Raw genomic sequence first — 25,640 nt, forward strand, 5'->3', positions numbered from 1 at the left:
ATATGGTACTTGACATTCTGAACAATTCCAGAGCAATTGACATGTTATATAAAAATACTCCCCCAACTACGGAACTGCTGCACGCAGGAGTGTGGAAAGCAGCATGTTTAGGAGTGCCCACTATTAAGCAGTCTTTGGCAGGGAGTGAATACTCCATCCAGTTCTAGCGTAGGGACCTGGTGGCACACTTTTCTTCAGCTGCTTTTCTCTTTGGCTGTACTGTTGTAGGTCATGTGGCCTCCTTTGTCTGCTGCTGCTCTTTTCACTCAATTCCGTATTTGGATTCTTTTTCCGTTAAGGTTGAGCCCCTCGCAGAGCTGGAAAACCACATCTTCAGGCTGTCTGCTGCCAGGTCACAGCAGTTTGAATTGGACACTTAAAAAGCTGAAGCAGGTGCTGGAAACCCTATTCCCCCTTTGGTGTGATTCATTGAGTGCCAGCTTTCAACTGAGAGTGGGGGAGGAGCCTCTGTTGCCAGTAAAATCTTAACATGTTTAATATTAGTAATCCTTTTACGCAGTAGAATAAATATTGTTGTTGGTAGTGTTGCATTTTTCTGGCGATCAGGGTGGTTATAGTATAGCTGAGGTGGCTTCAGTGTATGTAACTTGGCTCATCTTTTGAATGGATGCGTGTATATGTGGCTAAAGGACAGAGGATTCTATGGTAGGGCTGTGAGTTCTGCAGAGTGCACCTCTTAAACAAGAGAGCCAAAGCATCTTGCTCCATTTTAATTCTAGGTAACGCGAGCCCCTCAGATTCTGACAAGCTGTTGCTGTAGTTCTTGGGTGGGAAAAAGCTTGAGTTCCTTTGACTCCACAGTATATTTGTGTTGAGGAGTGTTGTAAGAAAATTGAGGTTTTTTGTGCCAACTTCTTTGACAAGGGTGATGAAGTGCAAGCAAGGTGTGCTTTCACTTGTTACAGTATTGTCGGATAATGGTGCTGAGAAGAAGGGAATTGCTTCCATTAGTGAATAGTATAACAGACCACACTATTAGTGTAAATAGTATTGCAGAGCTGTTTGCTTTTGGAGTAAACAAAATTCAGAGATCCTTACTCTTCCAGATGAAGAGGTGTGATTGTCACCTCTCTATTAAAGGTAGAAACTACCTTGAAATCTCCACCTCTGCCTTGGTTGGCTTACTTCAGATCTTTAGGAACTTTTCTAGGTTTTTGGGCATGAAATGCATTTTGGGTGCTTTTCTTGGGTACTTGTTCAAGAAAGTGGCTGGTTGGTGAGACTGTGGCTGCAGAGATAGGTAGCACTTCCTGTCATTGGAGGAGGAAGCCCCACAATCAGTTGAGGGTTTTCAAAGTAAAGATTATCTAATACTGCAGTGGTAGAAGCAGGAGTTAAGAAATCAGTGTTTTAAGGAGCTTCTCCTTTTTCATAGCTTAGTCCCTAGCATTGGTTTTTAGGAAATCTGTGGAACTCTCCTGTTTAGATGTCTGCTTTAAGAGACCAAAGCGCTTGGGTAGAATTCTGTCTGGCCTACTTGCGTGTCTCAGACTAGTCAGAAACTGGACTAAGTAGTAGGTACTTTCCTAGGAAGGATTATGTTGTGCTTCCATGTTATAGGAGATGGAGCAGCGAAAGAGTTAATGTGGAGTATCACTTGCATCACTTTTCCTCTCGGCCCTACTAGGAACAGCTCTTCTGTTCATCACTGCTCCTCTTGTCTGCTCTCTTTTTTCTGTCAATTTTTAATTCAGTGTGATAAAACATCCGTTATTTGTAAGTTGACTGAGCATAAAGTATTTCATTATAAAACGGTCATCCATCACCAGGAGGCTGGGGGCTGTGAAAAACATTAACTGGGTACTTTTGGCTGGAATTCAGCTTTGCCGGAATAATGCAGCTTCTGTGTAAAGTATGCAACATAAAAAAAATGGACTGTTCAGGAAAACAGGTGCTGGGCCTGCTCTCTCGGAGCTTTGGGATTTCATCCCAAATTTTTGGAAGGGCCTTCCAAATTCTTCTGTTACCTAGAGTCAGACAAATGGCCTCAAAACTAAGCAAAATCATTTCTGAATATTAACAGGTCTGCATATCCTATTCTCAACAGAATCTTTTCAAGTTCTTTGTATTTTAATTCTGATTCTTGAGCCATAGGTCCCAGCTATTCTGCAGGTTCTGCATCTTTTCCAGCTAGTTAGTGGTCCTGTGGATTTCTAGGATTGAGACCTTGTTTCCCTGGGTAATACAGTAAAACTCCATTAGTCCAGCATCCAATGCTCCGGCACTCCTGATGGTCCGGCACCATCAGGAACCTGGAAGTGCTTGGGGCAGCCGGACAATTGGAGCTGCTCTGCGCCCAGCTTCCCCGATTCAGCCGCTGCTGAAACTGACCAGCAGCTGAATTGGGGAAGCCAGGGGCAGAGCAACTGGGGTGCTGCCAGGTTGGCCGTACTTCTTCAGTGTATAAATAAAATCCCCATTGGGTTACTGAGACTGATGTACTGAAAGAAAAGTTCTGATTGGTCTGGGTGCTAATGTTGCTATAGCTGTGTGTTTCCTTGATTAGAAACCCATTTGGGCAAGGTGAACTCTAACTAATGAGTTGCAGTTGCGGGGGAGAGGGGTCTGACTTGTGATCTTGAACTGGTTTAACTACTATTAACAACAACAAAAGCTTTCCATTTAAGTTTGCATCTGGTCACGATAACAGTCCATATTGCAATTAGAATATATGTATTAGAAAGCTGATGAAATTACTGGGAACCCTAAATACCTTGTATCAAACCCAGTGGAATTGGGAGGATATGGGATGGGGATAGACCAATTGTTCTGCGATGGCTCTTCCAAAGTGTGTGTTTCCAGAAACATCCAGAAAAAATGCAGCGTATCAGAGAAAGTAGGAGAGGAGTTCTTTGTTGTGCAGGCTCAGACAACAAGTGGGTGGGATCTTGGCCTGATGTCACCAACTGGGTCACTTTAGAGAGAGAGGCAAGAATGGGGAATTGAAGCAGAAGTGATGTGACTTGCCCAACGTTGTCCAGCAGGTGAAAGTGACCGCGTCTAAATTAGAACCCATTTCCAGATTCTTGGTGGTCTATTCTTTCCACTAGGCCATGTCACTGTCTGATGGTTCTTACCTTTATACAGTACACGCTTAAGGGCCAAAATGATGTGGTCTCTTGATTTAAAAAATTGAAGGCAACTCTCCTTTGTTTTTGAGCAGGATTTTGAAATAAACGGTTCTATTTCAAAGGACATGGTAGCAAAACTGCTGAGGCTGAGCAGTTAAAGCAGAGCGATTGTGTGTGCTGGTGTGTTAAATGTGTGTGAGAATTCATTTGGAGGACTGGGCAGTTCTGTGCCCTCGGAAGGACGGAAAATGAGGAAACCCATATAAGTGTGTGAATTGGGAGACGGCTTGAGCAAACAGGTCCTGTTTGTCTGTGTGAATTAGTGTGCACTGTGCTGTCACTTTAGGTCAGTCAGACTGCACGCTGGCCAACCAGTTAGTGATGGTCTTAATGAGTCAGAACAAGGACACTGAGTTGATCTTCCAGAGCACCTTCACAGATTTGGCTGCTCTGGGTAGTGGGTCTGGAGGAGTTTAATGGCCAACAAAGATAATTGCAAATAGTTTGCTCCTTCCCCACTAACTTCATCTGGTAAACTGGTTACAGTGCCAATGCCTTGTGTCCAGCGGAGCATCTGTCACTCACTCCTCACAGAAGCTGTGTCTAGACTATATCCGTTTTCTCGAAAAAGGGATGTAAATTAGACACTTCGAAATTGCAAATGACGCCGGGATTTAAATTTCCCGTGCTTCATTTGCATAATGGTGGCCACAGGTTTTTTCGAAATGGGGCTTTTCGATACAAAAAATGGCAGTTTAGATGGGGATCTTTCAAAAATAAACCCTTTTTCGAAAGATCCTGTAAACCTTCAGTACAGTTTGTTTCAAAAAAGGGTTTTACTTTTGAAAGATCCCCATCTAAACTGCCATTTTTCTGTTGAAAAGCCCCGTTTTGAAAAAACCCGCGGCCACTATTATGCAAAGGAAGCACGAGAAATTTAAATCCCAGCGTCATTTGCAATTTCGAAGTGTCTAATTTTCATCCCTTTTTTGAGAAAAGGGATGTAGTCTGGACACAGCCAGAGTGTATTGGCTATTTACTTTCTTTCTAAGGGTTGTGTCAAAAAGTTGATGGTGTGGGCAATGGGCTACATGGTATGGCTTTCTGTCTGGGTAGTGGCTGAAATAGTGCTCCTAATGGAGTGCAGACCTCCAGATAGAAATCGTATCAACTTCCTAGAGGAACTTATGGAGCTGCTTTAGAGCAAAATTCTAGTCCTTTGTGACCTTCATCCTCTCTCCATATGATGTAAAGTACACAGCAGTACTTATCTCATGGCCAGTGGAAACAGTAGGATTCTCTTAGACAGTCTGCGGACTTCAACTTGTGGCTTGGGACACACTGAATCAGTCCTGTCTTCAGAGTACCGACCAGTACCGACCACTGAAGACCCTCCAACAACATACTGCTGTCTTGGTTTGATCATCTCCTCCAGGCAAAGATCAGAGCCTGCCTTGCTTTCTACTACTACAGGGGTAACCAAGTCCATGCTGCAGGTCCTCTCTGTAGCTTTCTGTACAGTAGACCACACCTACATGGCATAGTCGGAATACAAGGATGACACTGCTTTGTAGGGCTCCGCTTGCACTTCTCCAGTAACTTGCTGGTGATGGCTAGATGCTGCTCCTTTGAAGCCTCACCTGCAGGGTCCCACACAGTCCTGTTGTACAACAGCTGTATGAAACCACTCGAGGAGATAGGGAGATTCCACAAGCTCAGCTGGAAACAACGTGGTGATGACTAGACTAGCCTCATTAACTGTTGTCACTACTGGTGCAGCCACCCCCATTCTAAAGAGGTCAGGAGATCTACAAGAGAGAAGCTCTTGGACAAAGAGCAGGTGCCTTAAGTTGAAGCCACGCAGGACCAAAGTGTGAAGCTGGTTGGAAGCTAGCACTTCTGAGTTGCTGTCCCAACCTTCCATTCAAGGTATTCAGTCCCCACTTATGTGTGTGTGAAGCCTCAGCATCTTGTTTGATTCCTCACTAAACTTGAGTAGTCAAATAGAATTAAGTATCTCAAAATACCTTCTTTACCGGTTTGCTAGGAAACCCCTTCCTGCTGGATGTAAACCGGGTTGAATTATTGTAATTCCTTGCATCTGAATATGAAGATAATGCCACTGGTATTAATGGATACAGTGCCCACCTGCTCCTTTGTCTAGGCTGCAGGAAGCTCAAGTCCATGCTCAAGTTTCAGTCAATATACCTTCTGTTAGGAAATGGAATTTGAGATCACAGTCACAGATTTGAGATCATGTTAAGATGTGGTAGATACTTAAACTCTTCACATATCATAGAATCATAGAATCATAGAATAATAGGACTGGAAGGGACCTCAAGAGGTCATCGAGTCCAGCCCCCTGCCCTCAAGGCAGGACCAAGCTCTGTCTACACCATCCCTGACAGATGTCTATCTAACCTGTTCTTAAATATCTCGAGAGAGGGAGATTCCACCACCTCCCTTGACATATGCCTTGTGGCCCTGGTTCTGGGAGGAGTGGAAGACCTATGTATTAACTAGGAAGCAGGTGCATTGAAGTAACATGCCCTGTCATGGTTGAGAATCCTAACTGAAAGCTTAGAATGCACAGACCAATTCGTTTATTGTATCTAGGCCTCGTCAGTTTCAGATGGACGCAAAGTAAATCTTGAACTGTTGGCTCTGTGAGTAAACCAAACCTGACATGAGCGCACTCCACCACCAGGTCACCGCCAGCCCCTAGGATTGGCTCTGAAGATTTCCCTTCTTTCCTAACCTATCTTTCAGAATATTTGGCAATGTCTACCTGTTGCTTTGTGAGGCTCAGGAGCCCATCCCCTTTTTAATTGGAATCTCCTACTTTATGCTGCGTGTTTAATGCTCGCTGCAGTTGTTACTATGGTAAAACTGTTCTTATTCTGGTAACATTTTATATTATGGGAACACCTTAAGGCAACAGTTGTGTAGATCTCCACTGTGACGGCCTAGCATTGCTTTCATTTTCTCATGCCCCTTGTTCACCTCCATAGATTTGGATCCATGGTGTTTCTAAGGTATTTTGAAGCTCCCTTTGCTGAAGCTCACGCATTTGCATCTATGCAGAGTTAATATTGGTATTTAGGCTATACAGAATTAATGGAACTGATGTTTGCCATTAGCATTTACAACAAGGTGCAGAAGCACAATCCTTCTCCTTCATGATTTACAACTCTGCCAGAGATAAGTTGTGTAAAAGTCAAAATGATTAGGCGTGCTCAACTTCTGACTGAAGTACATGATGCCATTAAGAAGCTCCTTTGTTTCCGTTTGAGTCCATCAAGTTTTTCTGCACTCCCTTTGCTAGCTATTAGAGTTTTGTTTGCTTCCCTGATGCTTTTCAGATTCTCTGGCATCAGAAGGAATACAGGTGTATCTTGGCTTGTTTGGAATCTGTTTCCCCTGGATTTCTTTTAATTTTCCCCCTCCCGGCTTCTGTGCTTCCCAGGAGAAAGGCGTAAATAGAACAGGGTAACAGGTAGATAGTTAATTGATGATAAAACTGTAATTCTCTTTTTCCAGCCTTTCAGAAACAATAGAGCTTTCCTTTTGACAGCCCAACGAATTTGCAATCAGAGAACTACTCATAGTGTGGTGTCCACAAAAAGCTGTGGAGAATTACTGTGCTTTAAAGTGGTGCAGGAGAAGTTTTAATTTCTCCTGGGCTTTCAAATTGCCTGCTTAGTTTGGGTCTGGTATTGTGCAAAGCATGTATAAAATACCTCTGTGGAACAAGTACAGCGACTGAATAGAGTTCTGTAGCGTGTTACAACCTAATTGCACTTTCTTCGACATGTGCCAATTTTCTAAGAAGGGGAAAAGAGTGCTTAAAGTTGACACACATCAAACTTGTGCTGTCAGTAAGACGGATGGATCAGTCCATCCTCTGGACTTGGCAGTGTGCAATGCAATTCCCTATGGGTTTCATTTAGCCCAGCTAGCCTTGTTAGAGTGGCTGCTCTCTTTTTCTCATATTAGGAGGAAACCTTGAGAAACCTGGCCCTAATTCACAACAGGAGCGAGATCAATAACTATCAGTGTTTGGTCATGGGCAGATGAATTTGTCATGGGGTGGCTGCTTTTGCTTTGGTTTAGTCTGATTTAGTAATTGCATTTGGAGTTGAAAGTCACTGCCTCAGAGGGTATTGGCTGGCCATGGGCACTGAAGCTTGGAGCTGGGGCAAGTTCAGTCCAGGGGCTAGCCATTCTCCTGTGTGTGTTTACTTTGTGTAAGAAATCTACCAAAGCAGTCTGTTAGTTGGAGTCAGAGACTGCGTGAAGCATATCTGTGCTGTAGGTGCGCTCTGACTGGGCTTTACGATCGTTTTCAGTAGTGACTTATGAGAAACTGTTTGCAAAATACTTCTTACCTGTCTCCTTTTCATTTGTTGGTGCTGCTGAGCTAGTGTAAACACCGAGTGCTGGCCCCCAAGTAAAGTAGTAGGAAGCCCGTATTTTTGTAAACCACTACCAGACATCTGCTGTAAGGCGAGGTTCATGTGTTGTGTGTATCAGTGAGTTGACCTGAGACTGACTGGAGAGATGGCTGTCCTGTGTCTCAGACGATAGTGCCTCTTGTGAAGTACATGGCTTTTATTTTAGTGCCTTTAAGCTGTGTCTCTGCCTTTTTTTAAAAGCCGCCATGCAGTGTTCCTGAGTTAAAAGAGAGCGTTTTACTGAATTCGAAAGTATTCAGATCCTTATTTAGTTAGTGCCTGGTTTTTACCTGGGAGGAAAGGTAAGTGTAAGTCCACTGACATGGGGCCTTGACACATGGGAACAGACTTTGTAATTTGCTGGATCATTTTTGCACTGATTGTTCACTAATGATTCAGTTCATCTACTCCAGCCATACTGATTGAATTGAGGGACTCTTAGGACTCGTCTACCATTTGTTTACTTAAAATGCCGCTGCGGCACAGTTGCACTGCTGTAGCACTTCAGTAAAGAAATGACCTGCGCTCCTGGGATGGCTTCTCCTGTTCGTGTAGGTAATCCACCTCCCTGAGAGGTGGCAGGTAGGGTGACAGGAGAGTTCTCCTATTGATTTAGCATTGACTTCACTGCTAACTCTGTTTAGCGGCATCGTTCAGGGGTATAGATTTTTTCATACTCTTTTGCAACATCCTTATACCACCTTAATACCTAGAGTAGAACAAGCTTTATGCTGCATCCACAGTTGCGCTGTCCTACATTGCTTCAGCTGCAATGCCTTCCCTCCAACCTGCCCTGAGAAATGCCCCCCTGCTCTTGAGCCCTGCAGGGCTCAGGCGTGGAGCCAGTCTCCTTTAGAAACTGTTATGCGCGCTCAGATGAGAACGGAAGAGTGAAAACTGTCAGCCTGGTTGATACCGTGTTCGATAAATGATTGTAGAGCTCTTGGGTATAAGAGCAACAACAATTACTGCATGACCCCAGGAAGGAAGACCAAAGCCTGAGCCCGTCCAAACTCAGTCTGAGCCTTGTGGCCCAGGAAGAGGCTTTGGCTATGGCTCAGGCTTTGGCTTTAGCCCCAGAGTTGTGGGGTTCAGGCTGTGGCTTTGGCCCCTTGTCCAATTAAGTCTAAGCCAGCCTTGGTGACCCCGTTAAAATGGAGTTCCAATTCGCTCTGAGGTCCCCACCCATCATTTGAGATGTAGTCAAAGCCCTAGTGGCTGTTTGAAGGGCAATAATGAACCAGTGCAGGCATCAGCATAGAGCACGGAGTCTGAAAAATACCGTGGTGTTGGAACTTGGTAGATAGCATTTCTGTGCTAGGAATTTGAATTACTCCGATAGGGTATTTCAGGTTAAGTACAGAGATGGGTGGAGAGTTGGTACTATTATTAATGTTGGCATATGCCACCTTCTGAATATAGTCTGCTTCTCATCTCTTGTTCCAGGCACCTCTTCCCCATTTCAAACTTGGGTACCCATGAAGATCTTAATTTTAGCCTGATTTGCCCATTGTGTTCACAGACTTTCTTTGGAGCAAAGGTGAAGAGGAGACCCATCTTCTCTGAAAGTTGGTTGTACTGTCATGTCTCTCACATGACTTCTCTTCCAAAAGTGGAAGTTTTCAAAAAACTTTTGAAGATAGGGTTTTACACTAGCATATGTGGAGAAAGGTAATTTCAAAGCTCCTTGTATAGGTGGTGAGGCATTTGTACTCTTAGCTTCCAATGGTAGTGTAAATCTGTTGATGTCTTTGAAAAAGCTAGAATACTGGTACTCTAGATTTTATCAGAGGGTCAGCTTGATGGAATTCTTTTCTTGACCTCAGAGCAGTTGGTCTCTTCAAGATTGAGGTTGAAATCTATTTGTGAAGCAGTTTGCAGAGTTTGTATCTGTGAGTCTTAACCATTGTGCCCTGGTTTGTTATGTGTCTTTTCCTGGAATATAGTTGTGTGATGTTTGTTCGATCATGGTACACAGCCTCTTCCTTGTATGAGGTACAAGAGGAAAGCTTTTGAAACATGGGTTGGATCAATGTTTAAACTCAATTTTAGGTTAGGTGGCTACTGCTCTTCTTAAAGGTCTCTTAGTATTCCCCTAGGCATCTGAAATAGTGTCTATATGGTGCAGGTAGATTATTACTGGGCAGTTGTATAGTGTAGAGTAATTGATTTGTTGACTTAATTAAGAAAAGCCTCCAAGTCACCGAAGAGTTATTCAGGTCACAGGGCGAGAGAGAGCTCTCTAGGATTAATTTTAAATCCTTCTCCCAGTGACCTTCAACCTTTCCATGCCAAATAGCTGCTCAGTTCAGTTTTACTGCTGCCCTGATTCTGGAAGAGAGCCTGTTGGACATGACATCCAGCTAATTGCATATCAACTCTAGCTTATGGAAAAGTGTTCGTTGTGATTCCAATCTGTTTTTTGTGTGTGTTAATTATTAAGGTGACAATTAAATCAGGTTCCTTCAACTTCGGAATTAAAAATCCACCCCAAACTTCTTTCTTCCACAAGGCTCTTGCATTTAATTCTATATCATTTTAGAACACCACAGGGTTTTTTAATCCAAATAAATGTGCATGGTGGTCTGTAAATGCATCTGTTATCTTTTATCTCCTATGTTGTAAGCACTTCTGAGTAGGAACAAGCAATGTTGGTGCTTTGTACAGCTCCAAGCTTGCAGTTGGTGTTTAACGCATTTGTTTTCCTTGAGAAAAAGCAGTGAATACTTCTTCAAATTTTGATAATGCCATTGAAAATCATCCACCTCTGGAGCAGACTACTGCAGCCAGGTCGCTAGCATGTTGAGTAATGGTATGAATAATGTTGGAGTGTTTTTATGATATTTTAGTTGAGGGTACCAGGGCAAATACCTACTAATGAGAAAAATCAAAGGCTGTTTAATCTTCAAGAAGGGCAGATATTAAAACTAAAACATGGCAGCTAGTCTAAGCCAGAATGTTCATCGTTGCTATCATTGGTAGAGCTGTTCAGGTGGTAGGTTAAGGGGGGGAGACTTTTAAATACCATTAATGGAGACAGGCCCTTAAATGAGTTAAAGGTGTCCTGACCAGAGACACCAGGAGTGTCAAATGTTCATGATTATCTTATGGCCCCTTCTCCCAAAATAAAATCTGAGTTTGGCGGGGCTCTTGAGATCCCCGCACAATGAGGCAATGATTTGTTAAAGTCATGTGTAGTGAAAGGGAGATAAACACATGAAGCTGCAGTCTGACAAATGAAAGCATTTGTGCCATTGTAATGAAATTAGGCAAACAGAACGGGCTTGACAGCTCTGGGTTCTCCCTGTCAAACTGCATTTGTAATTGTAGCCCTGCATTCATGTGTGGCTGTGAATGGCACCCTTCTCCTTTCAGTAACACAGGAGGGCCCCTGAATGCCTGCACTAATTCACAGGGAATTAGACTTGGAGAGTGTATTTAGAGACTTTCTGAAAAGGTCTGGTCATTAACCTCTCCGCTCTCCCTCATTAGCTGGGACATCCTTCATTTTAGACCCATATTTATTTCTGCCCCCATACAAAGCTGCTGTTAGATCCCCATTTATTATTGAGCAGTATTGATTTCTGAGATTCACAAACTCAGGGTTCTCCCTCACAACATTGTTTCTGCAGATTCCCACAATGAGCTCATGCATTCTGCCGTGCAGCAACAGAACCCATTTCAACCCCTCTCCCTCCCCTGGTCTGGGCCGGGGGGGGGGGGGGGAGAGAATGGGCGCATACCCCTCTGTTCACACCCGTGGCTCTAATATGCTGAGGTCTCCCACTTGCCAGCTGTCCTTCAGCCTCCTCTCTTGCTGCCAGCCTGGGTGCATGCAGAACCCAATCTTCTCCCCTCCTTGGGGATTTAGGTAGAAGTCCTCTTGCTGATTCCAGAGGCCTGGTCTAGATAAGATGTTTTGTTCCACTGTGACTTGAGTTTAGCTCCTGATCTAGACCGTGCACAAACATTTGTCCAGGGACACACTTCAGATGAGGCTGACCTGGAGTGCATCACCACCAGGAAAAACCAGGTGGCCTGGAACAAATGGATGAATTACCTGAATTTTTGTGTTAGTTTTACCGGTTGCTCAGGTTAATGAGCAAAAGACCTGTTTGTAATATAAACATGAGTACTTAGTCAGGGAAGATGCCTTACGCTGGAAATGTTGTGTTCTTGTCTGAGTTGTCTGGTATGTGTTACAATGAGATGCACATAATAAAGAAGTTTCAACAGCCTTCCTTCAGGCAGGACATCAAAGAGTAACAGCTGCTGCATAGGAAAGAGCCAGGCCGGTCATGTGGTTTGGGTTCCAGTTGCCTGTCCTGTGGATAAATGAGGTTGAAATAACTTGTCATAAACTATTTTTTCTTGCCCATTTAATCTGATTTAGAACGCATAGCCGACCCTGATAAGAGTTACTCAGGAGTGAAGAGTTTAGCTACCAGTGAAAGCAGCTTATGTGAGCATTTTAGATCAGGAATGTGCCAACAGTGTATCAGCAATGAGATGAAATCTCTCCACAGAAGGACTGGATCTTGTATGCCAGGAATGCAGGAGAATGAGTGGCCTTAATACATCTGGCTTTCTGGGGTGCAGTTAGAGGCACCAGCTAGGCGCTGGAGTGCAATGGGGCGGGATTGCCTCCTGGCTGGAGGAGACTGACTATCCCTCAGGGAACTGCGCTGTTGCTTGGCGAGGAAGGAATGTTTTCTAGTGTGGTATTGAAGGTGGCATGATGTAACCTAGCTCACTGGTGGGGTGGCATCTATTTTTTTCTGTACAAGAGAGATCTAACTTTGCGATAAAAGCAAGTGTTTCAATGAGGAGTAAGAGTTCCTAACTATCCTGCTGTCCTGGAGTGTGTAACTTCGGTGTAAAATCACAACCTGAAACTGAATGGCTCTGGTGTTCTCATAACTGGAAATAGTCCAGAGGATCTGCAAGTGGTTGCAGGGTTTCTAACTTGTTACTAAATCTGGCTCTTCTGGCCAAGCAGCTTTAATATGTTAGGGTATGTCTACACTAGCCTCCTAGTTCGAACTAGGGTGGCTAATGTAGGCGTTCGAACCTGCAAGTGAAGCCTGGGATTTAAATATCCCGGGCTTCATTTTCATGTTCCTGGGCAGGTGCCATTTTTAAATCCCCTTAGTTCGAACTGCCTGCCCGCGGCTACACGCATCAGTCAGAAGTTAATCCGAACTAACTACTTAGTTCGGATTAACTGTTACACCTCATTGCAATTTCAGTTGTGTTGACGTACCCCCCAGACGTCCCTCAGGTATCCCTAAGGGTACTCATATCGCTGGTTGACAAACGCTGTTTGAAGGCACCCAACAGCAAGACATCACTTTGTTTGCCACCTCCGCTGGTCCCAGTTCCTGAACTGCACACGACTTCTCCTGTTCTGGCTCTGGTGGTGCAGTGTGACTCATCAGTCATGAGACAGGCCCCATTACCAGCCCTGATTCCATCTGTGTATTGGGTACCTTTCATGACGTAGGGAATTGGATGTGTTCGTGGGCCATACAAACTGTTTGCCCTGGAAAAGGATGAAGGCTCTGCATGTTTCGGTTCATTCCCCTGTGAAGAGGGACCCTCTCCTACGTCAGATCTGTCTCCCTCTGGTTGTGTTCCTACAATGCTCCCCATTCCATTGATCTCCTAAGCCTCTCGCTCAGTCCCAGAGAAATGCCCTGCCTCACCACCCCATCCTTCTCCAACTAGACGGTTGGATCTGGGTCTGGATGATGTGCCAGCCCAGCTCCGATGATACCAACAGATCTGGAGAGAGTTCCCTTGTCCCTGGATGCAGCTGTGCCATTGCCACTTTCCTCTGCCCCTGGTAATTATGGTTGGTTTCAGGAGCTGCTCAAGAGAATAGCTAATGCTGCCCATATGCCATCGGTGTTGACTCTCCTACACCACCTCCAACTACTAATCCTCTTGCATGCATCAGTGTCCTCTATAGCAGCCCTACTGACCAACAGGACCATTCTCCAGCTGATACGCATCGTGAGGCATACGACAGTCACGTGCGCCTCCAGCCCAAAGGGAGCAGAAAAGCGGTAGCGTGCCCCCTAAGGGTTCTGAATTTCCGTTCTCCCTTCCTCTGCCTGGTCATGAAGGCAGATGAGGAACAGGCCCGACAACAGCATTTATGCTCTATCCCTTCCAAAAAGGAGGGCAAGAGGCTTGACCCGCCTTCAGGTCCATATCTTGAGCTATCTAATGCTGATAGCCATGTGTGATTTGCTGGACTATAGGCAAATGGTAGATTTTTCAGATAAGATGCATCAGCAAGATTGTGCCTGTTTCCAGGCTGTTTTGGAGGAGGGTAAATTTGTCTTCAGGACCATATTTCAGGTCTCCGTTGATTCCACAGCTACGTCCTCGCATACAGTGGTGACTGGAGTAGCTATGAGGAGGGAATCTAGTTACATTCCTCAGGCTTCTCTAATGAGGTATAGAGCACAAGGACCAATCTCCCTTTTGGCGAATGACGCCTCTGCAACCAGACGACAGAAGGTTCTTTACACTTGCTGGGAGACTGTAGACGAGGGATGTTAAATATCGGTTAATTGACTACCTGTTCTTACCTGTTACTTGACTATTCTAGAGTCCCTAGGGGTGGGGCTCGCAGCCAGTGCGCTCTGGCCCCACTCCCGAGGAGACTCCTGACGCTGTATCAGAGGCAGCAGCGCAGGGTGCTAGGCAAGAGCTGGCTCGCAAGAGGAGCCAGCTTGAAAACCAGCTCCCCTCATGGACCGGCTGCCTGTTGCCCCCTGTTGCTGCCTCTGATATAGAGACAGCAGCGCAGGGTGGCAGCAGACCCTGTACAGGGGGGTCTGAGCTCCTGGACCCAGCACGAGCCGGAACTGAGCCAGGCTGCCTGCCCACTGGCTCCTACTACACTTTAAATGCAGAGCCGCAGCGGGGTAGGTCCCAGACCCGGCACAAGCCAGGACTGAGCTGGGCTGCTGGCCAGCCTGCTAAGAAATGTACTGGCACGAAGGGGGAGGGGAACACGTATAGACTATAGCATCAACCTCTCAGCTTTTGCTTATTGGTTAATCAGCTCTACACTAGTACATCCCTACGGTGGACCCAACCTGCAATCCTTCGGCAAATATACGCCTGCACTGAAGTGAAAATCTATACCTGCCGCCTACACTATCCTGCCACTAGTGAGCCTACAATCCTCACAGGTGCACCTGATGGGCCACAGGGCTGGTCTAGGTGCAGCCCTCTGTGCAGCACAGCAGTATTTGTGCATGCATCTAGAGAGACGTCAGCCACTTTGTACCCCAAGGTCTGGCCAGCCCACACCCTTGAGGTACCCTCTCAAACTCTTCACCAGCAGGGAGTACAGTAACGAGTGGGTCCGGGATGATGATCAACGTCGCTGTGCAATCAGGTTTATGATGCTTTACACCCCCTCCCCACCACAAGCAAGACAGGGCTCTCTGCATGCACGGCACTTACTTCCACATCGACGTCCATGAGGTTCTTGGACGGGGTCCTTGAGCACCCGCCCAGCACTAAATAGGCACCTGCAGCGCTTACAGGGAACTTAGCTTGCCAGAGGCCTGACTGTCGGCCTCCATTGCAGCCCAGATATTCGGCTCCACTCTCACCCCTGCCTCCTGCCCTGGCCTCGGGCCCCTTCTCCAGTTCACCCTCTGCCCCACCCGAGATGCCAGCCATGGTTCCACTCCTGGTTCCAGCTGGGAGGGCACGGAGTAAGGGAGGGCACAACCCTCAATGCAGTGATCCTCCCTTCCATGGTGCCATCATCTTCCCACCCCTTCCTCCTAACTAGGTACTGCTTATTAGTCATCCTCAGTGGGATACAGTAGGGATCATTGCTCAAAAGAATGGGAGGCTGGTTACGGTTAGTGGAGATGTTTGCTTCCTGTCTGTATCCAAACCTGTTCTTCCCATCTGCCAGGGATCTGGTAGATCTGCAGTGAAGGAACTGGAGATGTGGTTGATCCACTCCTCGTCCCTTCATCACAAGGCACTGCAGAGCAGAGGGGTGGGCCAAGGGCGCTGGGAGCGTGTTCGGTCCCCAGCGGGATAGAGATAGGGATCACTCATCTTGAAGAGCCTCCCCCCATTTCACTTCCAGGGTTAAATGTACAGTCTGAGGACCAAAGTTGTTGGGGGGGGGGGAGGCGGAAGTGGCTAAAATAGTTTTGGTTCGGTTTCTCTTGCCTAGACACAGTTAAACTGGTCTAGAGAGCACTAGCTTCAGTACAAGCCAGTGGGACACGCCCACCCTACATGCGTTCGCTCTATAGGTGATGGTGAATAGACTGTGCACACAGTGGATATTGTGGGGGAATGGCGATGGATGAGTCAGGTTTTAGATGGCTAATTTGATCATATTACAGGCATCCAAGGAAAACACTGCAATATCTGCCAATTAATTAAAGCATTAATCTAAGGAGCAGCAGCTCTGTGGTGTTTACATAGTGCTCTTACAAGGGGAGCTCAGACAGGAGGCTTCAGAAAGCTGTTTAGATTAGAAGATCACTACATTTGCATAAGAATTAAGGCGCTTCATAACCCTTTCTTCACTCTGCCTCGCTCATTTTTAGGAGCAGCCCCCACCTTCCCTCCAATCTTCGGAAATGAGTAATGAGCCATTTGTAGGGCTTCCTCCCTGAGAGACTGATCTTGGGCAGCTTCTAAGAGGGGAAATTAAATGCAACTTAATGAATGAGACTAATGAGCAAACGGGCAGCGTGAGGATTTAGATTGTCATGTGTGTGCTGGTGGAGTTTGCCAGGTAGGTCGGGCTCGCATTGTACTGCGAGTCACCAAAGGGATGGTCAGTGTGGCTGTCCATCAAGGTCCCACACAGCTTACTCACCGTTACAAGAATCCGTGTTTAGCACGAATGGCTTTTAGTTCTGTGATCTGGCCATTGATAAGCTATGTTTGTAACCATGTGCTGTCTCTCTGTTACAGAGCTTTCGGAAATCGAGCCCAATGTCTTTCTCCGACCCTTCCTGGAAGTTATCCGTTCTGAAGACACTACAGGTCCCATCACCGGGTTGGCCCTGACATCTGTGAACAAGTTCCTCTCATATGCATTAATAGGTATGGGGCTTGGGGCACTGGTATATCCAAAAATGCCAGCCAAGTGTATGCTCTGGAAGTCCCAGGATCATGGGGTAGTGCATATGTACAGCCTTCTCAGGGCTGAAGTCTGCATGGGCTGCTGTTCTGGGTATGATCGAATCTCCAGTAATGCTTAGGAAATGAGGTGGTAGGTTTTCTAGAAATGTGGTTCCTATGACACTGACTAGTGCCAGTCACGGCTCTAAGATGGTTGTAGATGGTAGGAAATAGCTCTGGGACTTGTAGGCTTTTCTAGCTATTGCAGACGTTTCAAGGCATCTGGAATATTTATTTTTGGCACCTAGAAGTGTATTAGGAATGTCATAGAAATACACACAGGAACAACAATCCATACAATATAAAACATGGTGGGGAGGGCAAGAGTTACGTTAACCCCCCCCCCCCATACACCGCACATACACACCACACACAGAGTCTCTGTCTGTCTGGATTTTTACATAGTGCAGTCCCTGTCCTATGGCCTACAACTACATCGTTGGTCATCTCTTGAAAAAGTCACTTCTCACAATTGACATGGCTGTAATTTTGCTATTACTACTTTGCTTGCCTGAATAAAGAGAGAGTATTTCTTGGGGGAAGTGGGGATGGGGAAATCGGTTTGACACTAGTATTTTTAAAATTAGCCATATGGGAGATTAGGGTTCAGTGGAAACTTGAAACTGCATTTCTGTGCTTACTAGACTAAGAACATCACTAGATTAGGGGTAGAGTGGTGCATGTTGCATTATTCTTTAGCACCCCCTCGTGGCTATATGCATTGAATTGTGTTCTGAGAATCACAGCGAGCACTCTTAGCAGAACATGCTAGATGTTGAGGTGGCAGAGAGATTGTTGGAACGAAGAAGTCCAGCATTACAACTTAAGGATGGACAGAAGTGGAGGCTCTATCACGCATCTGGTGTTTATAGGTTGGAGTGTTTGTGGCACTGGAATCTAGTGACAAATGGCAGTTCCTGCTTACTTAGGTTTCAGGCTCTTGTTACCCGAAAGGTTGGTATTGTAGGTGAATCTAGACATCAATTCAGCAAAAGAAACATAGTCCTCAAGTTACGAAAAAAATGCTAAGTTATTACCGGTATCTTTGTGACCTATTAAAATCGGCATCTCAGTCTTTTTCTTCTGGATGGTGTATTTGTTTCTCTGCAGTGGTGTGTAATAATAAAATTATATGCTTAAATGGTGGGATGTCACCAAACTTTTTATGTAATTGTACTGGGACAATAAATGCATTAACAACAAATAAAGCATTTCTGGCACATGCACCTTTGGAAAGTGCAGCCCAGTAGAAAGAGTACATGACGTTCCCGCTAATCTTTTCCATCCACATGCGGATTTTTTCTGTCCATGTGCAGAATAAATTTTTTTAAATGTACCGAGGCATATGTGAACATACACCGCTATTAGCAACTCTGCTAATGAGCTTGGTGGTATTTGAATCTCTCCTGAGCATCTGCACAAGGTCACAGTTTACAAGGAACACTGTTACACAATACCGACAGTGTGCTTGTGAATTGGAAAGGAGGACCAGAATGTCAGATACACTTTTAGCTTTGTGTTTTAACAGGTAGTGTCACCCATACAGGAGACACACACTGTGTTTCAGTCAGCAAGGTGGCTGCTTAAATGGCTAAAGGCAGTTTAGGATTTCAGTTGTTTGTTTGAACAAAGCTAAACAAAAAATGAATGAGAGTTTGACAACATTCTTTAACTTCCTAATTAGCTTACAGGTCACACCAGCGCTCCCCAACAAGAGGCCATCTCTATAGTGTGGGGGATTTTTTTTTCCCAGGCAATGACAGAATCCTTTGGTTTTTGTTGTGGAACAACACCTGTAATTCAAGTTTTCAGTGATTGCTTTAGGTGGTGATTGCAAGGGCCTTGCCTTTTGTGCTGCTCCAGACACCAAAGAGGCTGGGATTAACAGTGCTGATTGAGTGTCTGGCTGGGGCTGCATTGTTATATTAACGCCCTGGCATTCTATCTTGCCTTTTGTGATGTTTAGTTCCTGTGCTGGAGTGGAGTATCAATCTAAAGATGCACAGAGTGTAAAACTCTTCTTAACAAGCAAGTTTTTCCAGATGATAAACGGAAGAGATTGGGGAAATGTACTGTGTCTGCTGCTTACTGTGCTTTCTGAATCTGGCTACGGGAATGACCAGACCAGAACCCTTTCCAAAATTGGCATTCATTAGATCTGTTTGGGAGCAGATTGCCTGTTCTCTGCCCTGGGGGTTTAAGACCAGCACATAGTAGAAGGGTTGATGTATTTAAGACAAAGGGCTTGAGCAAGTATCTTGAGATGGAATATGTTTGAGCTCCCTCTTCCTCCTCATGGACAACACACACTTCTCATTCTCTCGGAAGGAATCTGTACCAGCTAGTGAGGTGCTGGGCTGTCTTTGCATTGTTTTCCTTAAGAGCTCCTTTAGCACCTTGATCATCCAGTGGCCTCACTGACCGTTTGGCAGAGTTCCTGCTTAACAATTTTTGCTATTCATGTTTGTGCCTTTTGCTGCTTGTTCTTAACATTCTTTTTGCCCTGCCTAATCTGACTTGGACACTTGACTTTCCAGAATGTATGTTCCTTTCTATTTGCTTCAATAGGCTTTGATTCCGCTGTTTAAAGGAATCCCTTTTGGCTCTTTTCCTCTGCTATTCCTCCTCCTGCTTTTTTTAAAATTTGGGAAGCACATTTCATTTGAGCTCTTGGGGTATTTTTTTGATCAATAGTTTCCATGCAGTGTCAGACGTTCACCTTTGTGACTATTCCTTTTCATTTCTGTTTAATTAGCTTTCTCATGTTTGTGTAGTTCCCCTTTGTGAAGTTACATGTACTCTCCTACAAGGATGCTAAATGTAATTACGTTACTTAGTGTTTCAGGTATATATTCACCCCTTGGACCAGATTCTGGGCTATACTGAGGACTAAACCAAGAATCACTGCTCCCCTTGTGGGTTCCAGGATTAGCTGCTCCAAGAAGCAAACGTAACATGTCTAGACAATATTAACGTTTGCATCCTGTCCTGAGGTGACATGTACGCAGGCAATATGGGGAGAGTTGAAATCCCCCAGTATTACTGTTTTTCTGTTTTTGTAGCTTTTCTAATCTCTCTGGGCATTTCACCATCATCTCCCTGCTCAGGTGGTAGGTAGCGCATTCCTACTGCTATGCTCTTTGTTACGCAAGTACAGAACTTCTACCCATAGAGATTCTGTGGTTTAATTTGATTCATTTAAGGTGTTTCTCATATGTGACTCTGTTTTTTAAGATATAATTCCAATCCCCCACCGACACAGCTTGCTCTCATTCCTATGTATTTACCATTTTCCATTGCTTATCCTCATTCCATCAGTTTTCTGTGATGCCTATTATAACCGCATCCTCATTTAATATCTGACGTTAACCCATCTCAGTACTTAGACTTCTAGCATGTGTTATTTTTGTCAGTATTTAGTTGTCTACCTTGAGATTTTGTTTGTTTGTTTCTTTTCAGTTCCTGCCTGTACACTTTATTCACTAGGGTAACAGAGTATCTCCTTTTACTGAATCCTCCCCTAAGGGATGTCTGTGTCCAAGCCAAGAAGCAATGGGCTTAAACTTCAACAAGGGAGGGTTAGTTTGGACATTAGGAAAAACTTCCCACCTGTCAGGGTGGTTAAACACTGGAATAAGTTGCCTAGAGCGGTTGTGGAATCTCCATCTCTGGAGCTATTTAAGAGCAGATTAGACAGACACCTGTCAGGGTTGATCTAGACAGTACTTGATCCTGGTATGAGGGCAGGGGATTGGACTTGATGACCTCTCGAGGTCCCTTCCAGTTCTAGTGTTCTAGGATTTGTTACTAAGACCCCGTACAGCAGTCTGACCAATAATGACTAGCTAATTAGTCCAATTCTTGGACTTCTCTTCGTGTTGTGCTATGACAATAGGACAAGTGGGTAGGCCTTTAAGCTTTTTTTCCTGTGTTCTTAACTCTTACATGCTACATTGTCTCATGTTTTAAAAATAAAAACAAATTCTATTGTTTCACATCAGTGGGAGTGATGAGATTAACTTATGGCAACTGTACTTTGGGTGTGCTACCTGATTTTACAGCGAGTCACTTAGAAACACCCTCTCTGTTCCATTGCTCTTTGCAGCTACAGCAGAGTTTGCTTATTAAGATGTTTGAAGTGTATTCTTCCCGTTCCCTTAGAGTCCCTGCTGAGAGGACACCCGAGTTTTTTGAATCCCTTGAGAGGAGCTAGTAGTGGAAAACCACAGAGTTGCCTACCCCAGCTCCAAGGAGTGCAACACCATCAGTGACCATGTTATCTGCACTAGGGTCTATCCTGCGCGGAGCTGAGAAGGTGGCAGCAATGGTCGAAGCCAGTGTACATCCTATGCAGTGAAATGTCTCCTTGTAAGCCAGAGAGAAACGGCTGTCACCTCTCTAACATTGAGGTTCAGGTGCGGCCCTTTGCCCCCAAGTGTCAGTGCTCAGTGGGATGCCACCGATGGAGTCAGACACGAGCAATCAATAAGATTTGACAGCGTGATGGGTTGTATGAAGCATTGCCCAAATGTGTAAAGCAAACCCCTCCGCGGAAGGCGAGCTCTGCCCAAGACAGGGGTGCATGCTCTGTTGGTGCGCTGCTGCCCCTCTGCCGGTAGCAGCCATGCTTGGTCAGGTGGTAGGCTGCTACATAGCATGGTGCCATCCCTTGCCATGCACGCAGCTGTGAAAAATGTTTCCTGTGCAGTGGTTTTTTGGAGCCTGGAGAGCACTGGTGAGCCTGCTCTCGGTGATGGGACGTGGAGGGCCTGGCACACCACAAGAACAACTTTCTTTAGCATCAACAAGTAGTCCTGTGGCACCTTAGAGACGAACACACAAATATATAACATCACTAGCTTTTTGTGTGAGGAAGTGGGTTTTACCCACCAAAGCTCACAACTCGGTGTATACTTGTGTTCGTCTCCAAGGTGCCAGAGGACAGCTCGTTGCTTTTAAAGTTACAGACTCACACGGCTCCCCCTCTGAGACTCTCTTTAGCATGTAGACTTGAGCAGTGGAGGTGGGGACACTGCGAGAGCTGAAGAGAGGGCCCGCTGCACCTTCTCTGCTAAATGCTCCGGGCCCTTTGCACCCATGGCTCTTGTGCAGGGTGCACGTTTGCCGGAGCTCGTGGAGCTGTCCCCAGTTAACGAGGTATTAACTCGTGGTGAGTTTGTCTAATGACTGTTTGGTTAGGATGGTAACAAGAGTCTTACTCAGTGCAATATTGTTTAAGTGAGAATGAAATCAAAGCCAGGGGCAGCTTTCCTGAAGCCACTGAAATGTGGCACATGATACTGTTACTGGCAACAGGCCTGTCCAGAAGTCCCCCTCAGCTGCACCCATGTTTGCAGATAGAAGAGAATGAAATGGAGAGCGGGGCCTTGATGACGGATGGAAGTGGGAGGGCTGCGGCTCTGGTATCTCAGCCAGGGCCCGTCTGTCTCTCCTTGTTCCCCTGGGAGAGATTGGCCCATTTCCTCTTCCTCCCCTGCTCCCGGGAGCAGAGCTACAGCGCTCTGCCCTCCTGCCTGAAGCTTCTGCAGAGACTCCTGTGCCTGCCGCAGAAGTGAGTTCACAAATGGAAACTGGTTCCACATGTCAACGTTTTTCTCTCCCCATGGGATGTGGAGTGGTGCGCGGTTACCAGCTGACTGGCTAGCCCAGGGAGTTTTGGGGACAATGGGCGTAGCCTTATAACCTACTACCCAAAGCAGGACCTACCGGGGGTCATAACCAGCATAGGCACTTACTCCTTTCCCCTTCCTTGAGTGCGTCCGCACGTCAACTCTTTGGGCTGGGAACTGCCTGTTTGCAGGGTTCCCTGGTGCAGTACCGAAAACTCTCAGCAAGCAACGCAAGGCCCATTGATGCTAGTGGCCGTTGGGTGGCCCCTCCAGGGAGAGGAGTCCACCCCAAGCCACGTGAAAATGCCGCAGCTCTGGCCAGTGCCTCCCCACAGAGGCGGCCGCCTGCAGCTGGCTTTTCCCTGTCAGTTTCCCTTTCCTGCCATGGCGCCTCGTTTTCTCGTGCAGCTCCCAGCCATGAGGGCACGGCTGAAGGAATGGAGAACATGGCGGACGCCGTCACACACGCCCGGTTTGTGGGCACCGACCCAGCGAGCGATGAGGTCGTCCTGATGAAAATCCTGCAGGTAAGCAGAGAGAAGTGGCAATTACCATAATGGTTGCTGCCTGGCACTGGCGGATCCAGTTACATGGAGACGCGGAAGGGGGGGAGCCGTGTTTTGACTCTGCGGGAGCTTAGTGACAGACTTTATTTTTAAACAGATGGCTCATGTACCTGGGGTAAAAGCTTTTCCAAATGAAAATAATTAAAAGCTTAAATGAATTGATTGTAAAGAGTTCTGGATGTGCTGCAGCCTTGATCCTCGCCTGTGTGTGTTCCTCTTCAGTGGCGGGGGAAGCAGGGACGGGAAGCCCAGCTGCTTGCTTGGTAGCGGTGAGGGGGTGAAAGTTGTTGCTCTGAGACCAGCCTAGAGTTATGTTCCTCTTAGATCTGCATTTGGGCTACGGAGCCCACGTGCTGGGCAGTATGTGAGGTGCTCAGCCCGTGAGCCGGCCCGTCACTCCTGCTGTCCAGCTGTTCTGCGCTTGAGCGCAGTGAGCAGTCCCGTGGCACTTGGAAGTGACTCCCCCCTCTTCTCACTCAAGGCAGCGGTTCCTGAGGTCCACGCAGACCTGCCCTGTGTCTCAGGCGTGCAGGGGAACAGCATTGCATTGAAACTTTGCTCTTTGCAGGTTTTGAGGACCCTGCTGCTTACGCCTGTGGGAGCCCATCTCACCAACGAGTCAGTGTGTGAGATCATGCAGTCCTGCTTCCGAATATGCTTTGAAATGAGGCTCAGTGGTAGGTTGGTTCTTCGTATTCCCATGGTGGCAGCTCCCAAGAACTGGTCTGGGCTCTCCAGACCTCTGGATTTAGGCCCAGAAATCCAGCTGTGGGTAGATGGGGAGTTTCCATCAGTCAGAGGGTCGCAGCTCAGCTTCTTGTTCAGTGGCATCTCTGGTTTTTTCCCCAGCTCTATGGCACCACCTTGTGAGTAGGTGCCCATTTTGCAGCAAGGCAGAATTGGAGCTGGTTTTAATAAATTTGCCATAATCCTCTGTAAACAAGGCTCGGAGGGGAGTCTGCTTGGAGAAGCCTCTTGATAATATCACACTGAGTAATGACACCTGTGTTATTTGTTTTTGTCTTCGCAGAGTTATTGAGAAAATCTGCAGAGCACACTCTGGTCGACATGGTGCAGCTGCTCTTCACAAGGTAAACCTGCTTGTGTTTGCCTCAGCATTGCTGAGATGGCCCTCTATGGACAGGAAGAGTCCACATTCCCACTTAGGGGCCCACAGAAAATCCGTTTGAGCGGCCCATGGCCCAGGGTGGTGGGAAAAGGAGGATTTGGTCCTTCTCTCTTGGGCTGTCCCACCAAGACCAGCTGGGAGTTAGGCCAAGCTGTGTGGTTTCAAGTGCCCTTCAGGACAGACAGACAGGCAACCAATGAAGAACTTCAGGTTAGGGAAAGGTTCTTTGGCCAGATAATGCAAATTCTCCTGACAATCCCAGCATCCATTTCAGTGCTTTAACATGTATTGTTCTCTTTAAAAATGTACTAGACAGACTGTATGAGAGAGATACATGCTTAATCCCAGCAGAGAGTTTCACCTCAGATATTGAAAGGAATTTAACTCCTGCAGGGCCGGTTGGGCAGCTTATCATTTGGCTGGCTCCTGTGCCCAAGTATTGAACTAGGGTTCCCTCTCCTGAAACACAGTACTTGATTCATTTTTGTAAGCAATAGCTCCGCTCCCTTTCCTGGCCAATGAAATAGTCAATGCCTTTCTCTGGGTATTCTACAAATATAGAGATCTGTTCCAAAGGCAGCATCCGAGAAATGCTGACTGTCTGGAGACTGCCGCGTCGTGCCTCTGCTCTTTGCTCGGCTCCTCAGTTTCCACAAGCACATCCTTCCATCTGCCACGCTCCCAGCCACTGCAACTGGCCCCGCTAGCCCCATCTGGGCCCCGCTAAAGGAGCTTAATGTGCTCAGATCAGTGACACTGGATACATTCAATCCCAGAATGCTGAAAGAACTGGCACATGAAATGGCTAGTGCAGTAGCAAGGATTTTTAATAAATGTATCAATTCAAAGGTAATACTGTATGACTGGAGAGTTGCCAATGACCTAGGTATATCACGAAAGGGGGGGAAAAGTGATCAGGGCAATTAAATTGGTTAGTCTGATGTCAGTAGCACTGTAGGCTTCAGTAGAAATTGTGAAGGAAAAATAATTAAATGAATGGAGGCAAAACAATGTGGGTTCAACAAACGTAGATCATGGCATGCTTACCTTGAGAATAGCAGATGTTTTTATATCTAAGGGAAGTGCAGTAGCTCTAACATCCTTGGGCTTCAGACATGGTACCCATGGGAAATGATTAGTTAAATTAGAGAAGTTGGGATGCAGTACAAGAATTGCAAGGTAGATAAGGAGTTGGCTAAAGGGGGTAAGGCAATGGTTCTGTTGGAAGGGGAGTTATCAGCCTGGAGGGAATTTACTAGTGGAGCGCCTCAAGGGCCAGTCTTGGGACCAGCCTTTGTTCAGTATTTTTATTGATGACCTTGGCACAAGAAGTAGGAGTCTGCTAATGAAATGTGCTCAAGATCTAAAGTTGGGAGGCAATACTGATGATCAATGAGACCTGGGCTGGAATACTATACAGGAAGATTCAGATGAGCTTGAACATTGGAGAGACAGAAGTGGGATCATAGAAGATTAAGGTTAGAAGAGATCTCAGGGGGTCATCTAATCCAACCCCAATGAAATCATCCAGGGCTTGGTCACGTGAGGCTTAAAACACATTTCTGTAGTTCAGAAGTGCAAAG

At 46.1% G+C, this 25,640-nt stretch overlaps 1 protein-coding gene across 10 annotated transcripts in view; it reads left to right on the forward strand.

Annotated features, from left to right (window-relative positions):
* Nucleotides 1-25,640, forward strand: part of GBF1 (golgi brefeldin A resistant guanine nucleotide exchange factor 1) — a 125,001-nt gene that overhangs the window by 52,915 nt on the left and 46,446 nt on the right. For all 10 annotated transcript variants that reach the window (XM_075934532.1, XM_075934534.1, XM_075934536.1 and 7 more), the window contains exons 4-7: nt 16,523-16,654; nt 22,771-22,889; nt 23,497-23,605; nt 23,959-24,019. In XM_075934532.1, coding sequence (XP_075790647.1) covers nt 16,523-16,654; nt 22,771-22,889; nt 23,497-23,605; nt 23,959-24,019 — 421 coding nt within the window. The remainder of the gene's footprint in view (nt 1-16,522; nt 16,655-22,770; nt 22,890-23,496; nt 23,606-23,958; nt 24,020-25,640) is intronic.

This window comes from Pelodiscus sinensis, chromosome 8 (assembly GCF_049634645.1).
Source record: "Pelodiscus sinensis isolate JC-2024 chromosome 8, ASM4963464v1, whole genome shotgun sequence".
NCBI lineage: Eukaryota > Metazoa > Chordata > Testudines > Trionychidae > Pelodiscus > Pelodiscus sinensis.